This window comes from Octopus bimaculoides, chromosome 18, assembly GCF_001194135.2.
Source record: "Octopus bimaculoides isolate UCB-OBI-ISO-001 chromosome 18, ASM119413v2, whole genome shotgun sequence".
Classification (NCBI taxonomy): Eukaryota; Metazoa; Mollusca; class Cephalopoda; order Octopoda; family Octopodidae; genus Octopus; species Octopus bimaculoides.
In genome coordinates, this window is record NC_068998.1 from 35435597 (window position 1) to 35445596 (window position 10000).

Here is a 10000-nt window from a genome sequence, read left to right on the forward strand (position 1 = left end):
TTTCACACTCAGAACTTAGAAAAAAAACATGTTTTTTGATATCAGTAAAATCTTCGATTGGATCAGATTAAGTTGCCTGCTCTTTGGCTTCATTCTTCTCTCATCACTCACTATTTCAACACTTGGTATCTTCAGAATCTTTCCTCTCAACTCTGATATGAACAAATATTTACATTCTAACGTGTTATTGGGCACTTTACTTTAAATTGTTTGTCCCTTCCAGTTTTTAAAAATTATGTGTGTGCGTGTGTGTGTGTGTGTGTGTGCGTGTGTGCGTGTGTTTGTGCGTGTGTGTGTGTGCGAGAGTGTGTAATATATAAAAGCATTTTCGCAGATACACAGATACAAACATACATGCCACACGCAAGCGCGCACACGCACGTACATACATGCATAAACGTTAAAGTCTTTTCATGGTGGCTCCTAATCAAAAGGTTCTTTCTCTTGTAGAGGAAACCAACCGTTACTCCACAACGATCTTTCTCGACGAAGGCGTCTTCTCACGCATAACGCGTAAGTTCTTTTTTCCTATCGTTACTACGCAGCCCTTTGCACCTAAAGGCTTGCTGGAAGGATTTCAAACAACGTCAGCCTCATATCCAAACATAGCCAAAACTTCCACCATGTCTATGCTTCTTTTATTTTCCCGCAGACACCAGTTTGAAGAGAAATATCAACAACTTCCTTCTGACCGAACTCAAAGCATGTGTGAATGCTATGGACACGACTCTTTCGTCCAGAATAAACAGTAAAAAAAATAATAGAAAGAATATCTTTGTACTTCACGTCATATATTAATCCTATCAACGACATTAAAAACTACTTATTGCACATATGAATACATATATCAAAACATATCAATTTAAATTGCTCATATCACTACACACTGCATTCATCAGTATAAGTCGCACATATCAATATATACTGCACATATTAATACGTATAGCATTTAATATACGTATCACAATATAAAGCGGCGAGATGGCAGAATCGTTAACACGTCGGGCGAAATGCTTCGCCGTATTTCGTTCGTGTCCACGTTCTGAGTTGAAATTCCGTCGAGGTCGACTTTGCCTTTCAATTTTCCGGGGTCGATAAAATAAGTACCAGTTGTGTACTGGAGTTGATGTAACCAACTTACTCCCTCCTCCGAAATTGCTGGTCTTGTACCAAACTTTGAAATCAACATATAAATCAGAAAATATTGCACATAACAATTCATATAAGCACACGGCATTACAATCTCATTTCTCTCAAACAATACTCGATAAAACCCATACAACTGTTTCCAATGCTCTTCAATCTCTGCGGATTTCTCATAGAAACACCATATTCAAAACAGCGGAATGCAGCACAATGGCTAGTAACTCTCTGCTGTGACAGAAGCTATCTAACTCTAAATAGTTTAGGCCCACATGAGAATGCTGTTGACCCTTCAGTGACGCAGCAGTTCCTACACAAACAAATATTTGGGATCGTATTCTGAACGAAGATAATCATACTGATTAACAAGGATTCGCTCATCAAAACATTTCTATGACAAATTCTCTTACGTTCTCTGTGCTTCTTCTATCTAATTTCACTCCTACTACAACGACTTTTACTCTTCTGAACTAAACAGCTGCAAAATTATACTTACACAAATCTGTCTGATTACCTTTTTCCTAACTCTTCTTAAACTGATGGAATTACAATTGTCTGGAATTCCCTTTCTGCTACAGATATTTAAGCTACAGATATTTTCAGTAATTCATTATTTAATCAGAGTAAAACACGAGACAAACGTTCACAAACCCTTATAAGTTAGTTTTCCGCGATAAAGGGAAAAACCTGACGTTTTAGGCTGAGATTTTTTTCATCAGAGAATATGTATTCTATTAGCGTATCCTATATATAGCAGCTACATGATGCGGTGATACGCTTACTGATGATGAACTGTGTATCACGATTTCGTTTCTTGTTTGGACATCCTTGCAACATTCTTCCACACTCATCATCATCATAAACCCCGTCACATTACTGCTCCGTGTCCTAGGGCTCATGGGACCGGCTACTGCTTTCTATAACGTATAAGTGACTGAGATCCCAACATACCCCTGAACGGGAAGCCAGACTGTTGCAGGATTACTCATTTTATAGCTGAATGAACTAGAACAACATGAAATGGAGTGTCTTGCTCAGGAACTCAAGACAATCTTGTAAGCAACAAACACCCCAACCACTTGGCCACATGCCTTCTCTTCAACACTATCCACTGGGAAAATATGAACAACGTAACTTGTATGTCTTTTATGTGAAGTAGCCCTCCCAGTCTCCTCAGAAAAAGCAGCGCAAAGCCGTCTGTTATGTACTACTCACTTGTATCCATGGTTAAAACATTTAACTCACAAGTTTCTTAAATGTAACTTCTAGTAAATCATACACACATATCCTGACTGCTGTCAACAAAGACCATACGGTAACCTTGTCATATTGCAGTCATAGTTTGGAGTTCAATTCTTCCCTTAGATATAAGCATAAAATGTTTGGAGTTTCAGTGTTTTCATTTTTAAGCCCAAGCTTCAAATGACAATGGACATTATTGCCAACCCTCTGACATTAGGATGCACAAGTTTTCAATATTATCATGGTACGCCAGGATTCATTCATTCGACCACGCACATTTTATTAAATTTAAATATCAGTGCAACTTCTGTTACTCTTAAAGTAATCTTTTGTCTAATTGTGAAAGCGGCGAGTTGACAGGATCGTTAGCAACGCTGGAAAAATTGCTTGGCGGCGTTTCGTCCATCTTTACGTTCTGAGTTGAAATTCCGCCGAGGTCGACTATGCTTTTCATCCTTTCAGGGTCGATAAACTAAGTACTAGTTGAGTACATTGGGCAATGTAATTGACTTACTCCCTCCCATCAAAATTGCTGGCCTTGTGTCAAAATTTGAAATCAATCTTTTGTCTAAGTGGACTGAGACAACAATCTGATTTCATTTTTTCTCTAGAACTGCTTGCTACACAACGAGCTGTCGGAGAAGCCTCAACATTGTCGCTCGGACCTTCTAGAAATAGCAATCAATTCTCCCTCAAATCATTTCTTTCTGTCATCTAAAAAGAAAATGAATGGCTGAATAATACTGCATAGACTGTGTGGAAAATGCCAGGGATAATCATGGACGAAATATTTGTGGTCATAGATAGTATGTTGAGTTAAAAGTTTTGTAATATTTGCTTTGCTCATCAAGTTACAACACAAGCAGCCGAGCATATAAAGTAGCAGCCATGGTGTTGTACCGTCTGAAGCCACCTTTCCACCAGTTTTTTTTTATCCCACTCTGATGTCAGTTCTTGTTCTACGTGGAAAAGAATTCCTTCACAGAAGCTTCCACTACTTCTTGGTTGATGAAGCGTCGTGAGATTTGGGTTATAGATCGGAAGAAGTAATAATCCGACGGAGTTAAGTCCGGACTATATGTTGAGTGTGGCATCAATTCGTTTCCCTCAAGTATCTGGAATCTACTTCGGGTCATTCGAGCAGTAGGAGTTCTTACATTGTCTTACTGAAGAAAGCTCGCTTTCTGTCAACCAATACCGGGTATTTTTGCCCCACACTGGAATACATCCGCTCCAGCTATTTGGAGTACAGGTTTGCATCGATGTTTCGACCGTCCGGAACGAACTCGTAATGAATTATCTCCTCATAATTCCACCAAACGCAAAGCATCATCTTGCGTTTTGAAACGCCCATGTTTGGCGGTCGGCTCCAGAAATTGACCTCTGATTAACCACTCCTTATTCACGTTAGGATTGCGAGAAAATTTCTCCTACGGATCCATGAAATAAAGTATCAATCAAATACTAAGGTAGATTTAATTGGTTGCTGATTTATGCCAACATTTAAGAAGCTAGTGCAAATCTTTCGTCACACTACCAAGGGTGGGAAAGCGAAGACTTTGGAGTGATGTATATCTCGGAGTAGATTGTTGTCTCATCAATATTATCCACCTGTAATAATCTTTTCTACTATAGAGACAAGGACTGATATTTTGGGAGATGGGATTGCCGATTATGTAGACTCCAGTTCTCAATAGGTACTTATTTCATAGACCAATAGAATGAAAGGCAAAGTCGACTTAGGCGGAGTTTCAACTCAGAACGTTCAGATGAACGAAATACCGCTAAGCATTTTTTCCGACGCGCTAATGACTCTGCCAGCTCGCCGCCTCGTAACATTCTATAATACTGGTTTCAAATTATGGCACAGAACCCAAAATTTTTGAAGTAGGAGTTATTCGATTACACTCCGAAAGGATGAAAGGCAAAGTCGACCTCGGCAGAATTGAGCACTGAACGCTGAGACGGACGAAATGCCGCTAAACATTTTATCTGGCTTGCTAAAGATTCTTCCATCTCGCTGCCTTATAACATTCTATAATGCTGACAGCAAAATACGCGCGTGCACGCACGCACACACACACACACACACACACACACACACACACACACACACACGTACACCTACATATATCCATTCTCCCTTTCTTCATTTCTTGTTCACTCCCCCTCTCTCTAAATCTAGGTCTGCACTAAACGGTATAACGCATAAAGAAGAACAGTTATTTTTACTCTGTGCAGATAGAAGTTCATTTCACCCCTGGTACTAGAATTCTCTCCACATCTGACCACAGTAGAAAAAAGTGATGTTTTCAGGGAGAAGCAGCTCACATAAAATGACTTCCTTCTAATTGTTGTTGTTTAGCCCCATCTCAGACCTGATCGAGTGAACCTATGAACAAAGGCTTCCCAGCCGTGGCCGCTCTGTCTCAGGACTACATTATCCAACGTCTCCCTTTTTTTAAGATGGTAGGATGTGAGATGAAGACTTGGCTGCAATTTCTAGCAGATTTAGCAGTTATGTAGTGGCTGCTTTGTTCAACATAAATATTGAATGAATAAACAGTTATGTGAATAAAAAGATGTGAATGTTTTAGCAATGATGATCAGGAAACGAGAACTAAATGTTTTCCTTTAGTTTATACAATACATAGTTATATGAAGAAAAAAAAATCAACCACATGATGTTCAAGTTCATTTCAAATTCATATTTTCTATTAATACTAGCTATATACTTACCTCGGCGAAATATTTTCTCAAATAATTTGCATAATTCTCTCCGAAAGCGGATATTTAAAAGTCCATAAATGAATGGGTTGGCAACGCAGCTCATGAAGTATGAACGAATTGCTATTTCGTATGGAACATAACTTTTGCTTTCTGGAGAAACTCCCTGTCTATGAACAATTGTCCACAAGGTTGCAATATAATGAGGCAAATAGCTGATAATCCAGACTAAAGAAACGATAAAAAATACTATATTTGTTTTTTTAATTAACTTTTCTTTTTCTTTAAATGCTTCGTTAAGTTGATCAATCTTATATGGTTTCATTGTAACGTGATGCACACTAACGTTATCCTGAGCATCGTTAACTTCTTCCTCTGAAGGGTCTCTTGGACCTTCATTTATTTTCTGTAATTCTTTCATCCTTCTCTTCTTATATCTCCAAACACACAGCCCAATACGGTAATACAGTACCATGAGAATGTTAAAAACTAAGAGATTCAAACTTAGCAATGTGCAATAATAATATAGAGGGTAGACTTCATGAATATTGTCCTCATCATATGAACAAATTTCAACAGTAATTCCGTACATGCCAGTCCATATCGTTCTTTTGCCGAAAACCCAAACTGCCGGTATGGATAACAAGAAGGAGATTAAAAACATAAATGGCATCATTTTCAGTGCCAGGCGGCGAGATATATGTTTGCGAAAAGGTTGGCACACTCGCAAATATCTTTCTACTACTATACAGAAGATAATTTCTGAGGCATATATTGTTCCTATAGCGAAACTAAAATTTTCCAAATGACACAGGAATTCACTATAAAAGGTCATCGAGTAACGTAGAGAAATAATGTCAACAGGCATATATATTGTACAGCATACTAAATCACATATGCCAAGAGCTGCCACAAAAAAATTTGTTGCAGTTTTCCTCATTTTTCGATAAAATATATAAACTACAGCGCTGTTTCCGAGAGTACCTAAGGTCATACATACTGAAATGTAAAGTATTATAGGTACATTTAAAGCTAATTGTTCGTCATTTAACTTTTCTAAAGCATACTCTCTCTTTTCCTTGTCCATGTATTGATGCCAATATGTCAAAGATATATCCACGTCTTCCTTGCTTTCGGCTTTTTCCATGAAATATGCTTTACAAATTTTGAAGAAAACCTTTGGGTTCTCATAGAGTATGATAATATTTTCAGGATTTGTAAAAGATACTGATATATAAATATTGTAGTTCCAAAAATTTAGAATATTCAACTTAAAGGCAACATATTAAACTGATGTAGATTGATTGATATGGCTAAAAGAGAAAAATGCTTGGAATATTATTTATAAATGTGAAAATGTAGATATTTGTAAATGGTGTCGTTAAAATTTAAATCACTGCCAGTTGCTTTGATTTTATGTTTAGAAAATATTTTAACTGTGTAATGAAATATCTATTTACTATTCTAAGGCAACAAATAATCGTTGGATTTCTATTTGTATAATAAGAATTATGTTCCATTCTTGGACTAAAACTTCTGCAAGAAGTTAAAGCATTTATCGAATTATTTGAAATTCGGATGTGACGCCATTGTGACGTTATAATAGTGTTCTTGATAATAACAAAACAATGGCGTAGATGAGACTTATGTGACTATGAGACTTATGTGATAAAAATTTATTCTATGAAGCCAAGTCGAACTGACCAGAAAGATACGAAAGAAAAATAACATGGAAAAATATAAATGCTGGAAACCCCTTGGTACACATACATATTATAACTATTTAATAAGTCGTACGAAGTGCTTTCTGTAAGCACTACAGTTATGATTCTCAAAGTTGTTACAAATGTTATTTTTTTTTTAATCACTGCCGATCTCGCATGATACCTTCTCATGCGAAAACCGTAACTCAAAGACTAGATTTGCTCGTTAGAAATAGAAAACACTTCAGCCCCGATCAGTTGCTGAGCTTCTATAAAACTCAAAATATGAACTAACAAACGTTCAAATTGTATCGACCTCTCATCACCTCGTCGACTTGTTCACATTGCATAGACATATCTGTATTGCACCAACTTCTCGTCAAATGACGAGCAGCTCCACCTCCTCCTTTGGCAATAAAAAAAAACTCTTTGAACGACTCAGATTACACTGAGAAAGGAAAGACACACCGGATTGAGTAATTCTAAAACAAAAAACTACGATAATCATGCGTTTGTGTTTTATTACCAGCATATTACTATACCCAATACATTTAACATACAATTGCCTAGTGCTATAGTGGTATATAAGTATCATGGACATCTGCATAATCGTGTTGTTAAGAAGTCCACAGTGAAATTACATGCTTCTGGATTCAACTTCCTTCTGCGACACCTATAGCATTGATCTGCCACCATAACCTAGAATCAGTCCAAGTCTTGTGAGAAATATGGGATAAAAAGAAACGGTGGTAAGGCTTATAAGGTGAACTCTACTTACTATTGAACGGTAAATATAGACTGTCACGTTTAATACAACCAGCTGGTTCTTGGATGACTTGAGCGGAGTCTATACTGTTGCAAGCAATATGACCTCACGTTAGCTCGCTATATACTCATGCACTGATTCATGCTGCAGCACCCATGATCCCGTGGTTTCTTCAAACACTCATGGTCTCTGAGGCCAAGAGAAGGTGGTGTGTTGTACCATTTATTTTTAAAATTTATCAGTAAAAATAAAGGTTCAGTTCATCGATGAAACAAGTAATACCACTGCTTCTTCAAACGTGTGTTCCTCAGCTTACCCTGTAATGGTGAAATGCTATAATCGTTTCTCATATAGATACAAGACCTGAAATGCTGGAGGGGAGAGCAAGTCAATTACATCGCCCCCAGTACTCAACTAGTACTTATTTTATCGGCCCTAAAAGGGAAGAAAGGTAAAGTCGACCTCGGCGGAATTTGAACTCAAAATATAAAAAGCTGGAAGAAATGTCGCTAGGCATTTTTCCGGTGCAGTAATGATTCTGCCTACTCGCCATCTTAATGACGGATATAATGAGAAGGAAGAGAAATGAGATTGTATATCGCTTAAGTATTTGTTTTTAGGCAGACTTGTCGGAAGTATACGTTTTCAAAAATTTATGCTGACCTTATCTCCGGTACAAAACGAAAGCGACGTACAGAATGTATGCATCTTAAGTCAACATAACACAACTTGATAACAGGCCGCTGATATTAAATAAATCTGTACATTTTCAACACGTTAGCTTGTATATCTGACAGAGGTAGTGGATTAGTTTGCAATAATAAATTATTGCATGGAGTGGAACCTACAATTTCCTATAAAAGTCAGTTTCATGGTCCCAGGAGAAAAAATGGAAAAGGCGTTGCCCCGGAGGATGCGGAGGGAGATGGTACACTGTAACAGCCACTCTGACTCACTGAGCTCGCACTTGCGGACAGCCCTCTCTGCCCCGATAGCGGTGAGTAGGGATATGGTTCGGGGGCCAAGAAAGCTGAAGGTATCCACTGCCACAGGTTCGACAATGAACCTGTCGGAGAGCAAAGTAAATCAGATTGGCTGTTTGTTTCTCTGAGACTGGTCAAGTGATGTAGATATTTCTAATGAGACTCCATTATGGATAGATAATAGATTAAGATTGTTCATCATTGGTTTCCAATCTACGGAGAAATAGTTAAGTTTTCCTACTATGTAAGTAGGTTTTACTTACATACCTGGCATTGCTCGGGATTAAAATGGCAAAGTTTGTATATATGTATATATATATATATATATATATATATATATATTACAGTTATGTTGAAACAGGTGATACGGGAAAGTGCAGCATAGACGACCAAACATTTGTGGGGTAAATGATAGGCTAATTCAACTAAGCGACATGTCATGCGCCTGTTTGGATTATTCCAGTGCCTAATCTGTCATGGAGAATTAGGGTAGGGGCTGTGTGATTTTTGAACGCACTGAAAAACTGTCAGGGAATATACTCTCCTTTGCGGCGGTCGGCGCTGCGTCTAACACAATCCATTGTCTGACGTTTTGACACCCGCTTCGGGTTTGTTGTCCTACATCACTCATAAAGTAAATTTAGAAGAACTGTGGTTGTTCATTAGTGGGTAACAGGGAAGCAATGAGATGATAGGCTTGCCTTTGAACTTTGAACGTCGACATAAATCCATGTTCAATTATCTCCTTAGATGCATCAAACGATGTCATTTAAAATGCAGAGTTGCATTGTCTGATATTGTTCAGAAAATCCTTTGACTGGATGGAAGTGCCTTCCAGAAGATCTGTAAGAGGTTGAAGAGAAGCTGATAGTGCTGGCAATCTTATCTTACCACCTGAGCAACGCGTGCTATTAGTTTCGTTTGGAAATTTTAAAGTTTTGTAGAAACGATAATTTGAGTTTAGCCCACCAATTTGGACAAAATTATCATTTTTATAAGAATGGGATGGATCATATCTGAAAGCAGCTCCAGGAGTTTTGAAGAACGAATTTATATGTAGCTTGTTTCTGAGAATTGTTCTATTGGACCTCTGTCTAATCATTAAAATGTTGTTTTAATGATTCAGTATTAAGTGCTGCAGCATGCCTTTGCTGATCTTGGGAAAGTCTCATCTCCCTACTGTCTTGAGACTCCATTTGATGTGCTGCAGCATGTGTTTGATGATCTTAGGAAAGTATCATAAATATTATAGAAATAAGATGATCTTAGTGTTATCACATTAGAATTAAATGTGAATAAAAGTGAAATAATATATTTGTCACATTAAAATGAAAATTGAAAGAATACCGAACGAATCCCGATGTTATATTGTTTTAATTCAAATGAAAAAAATTACATGTTGACACTCACGGGGTCTGAAACTTTGTAAAATTTGA

The 10000-nt window shown here is 37.6% G+C and overlaps 1 protein-coding gene across 1 annotated transcript in view; it reads right to left on the minus strand.

The window, feature by feature from the left end:
- The window catches only part of LOC106867956 (cholecystokinin receptor type A), a 19186-nt gene extending 12442 nt beyond the window's left edge, over positions 1 to 6744 (minus strand). Inside the window, exon 1 of the mRNA XM_014913036.2 lies at positions 5125 to 6744. Coding sequence (XP_014768522.1) covers positions 5125 to 6259 — 1135 coding nt within the window. The 5' untranslated portion in view covers positions 6260 to 6744. The remainder of the gene's footprint in view (positions 1 to 5124) is intronic.
- Positions 6745 to 10000: the final 3256 nt, after the last annotated feature.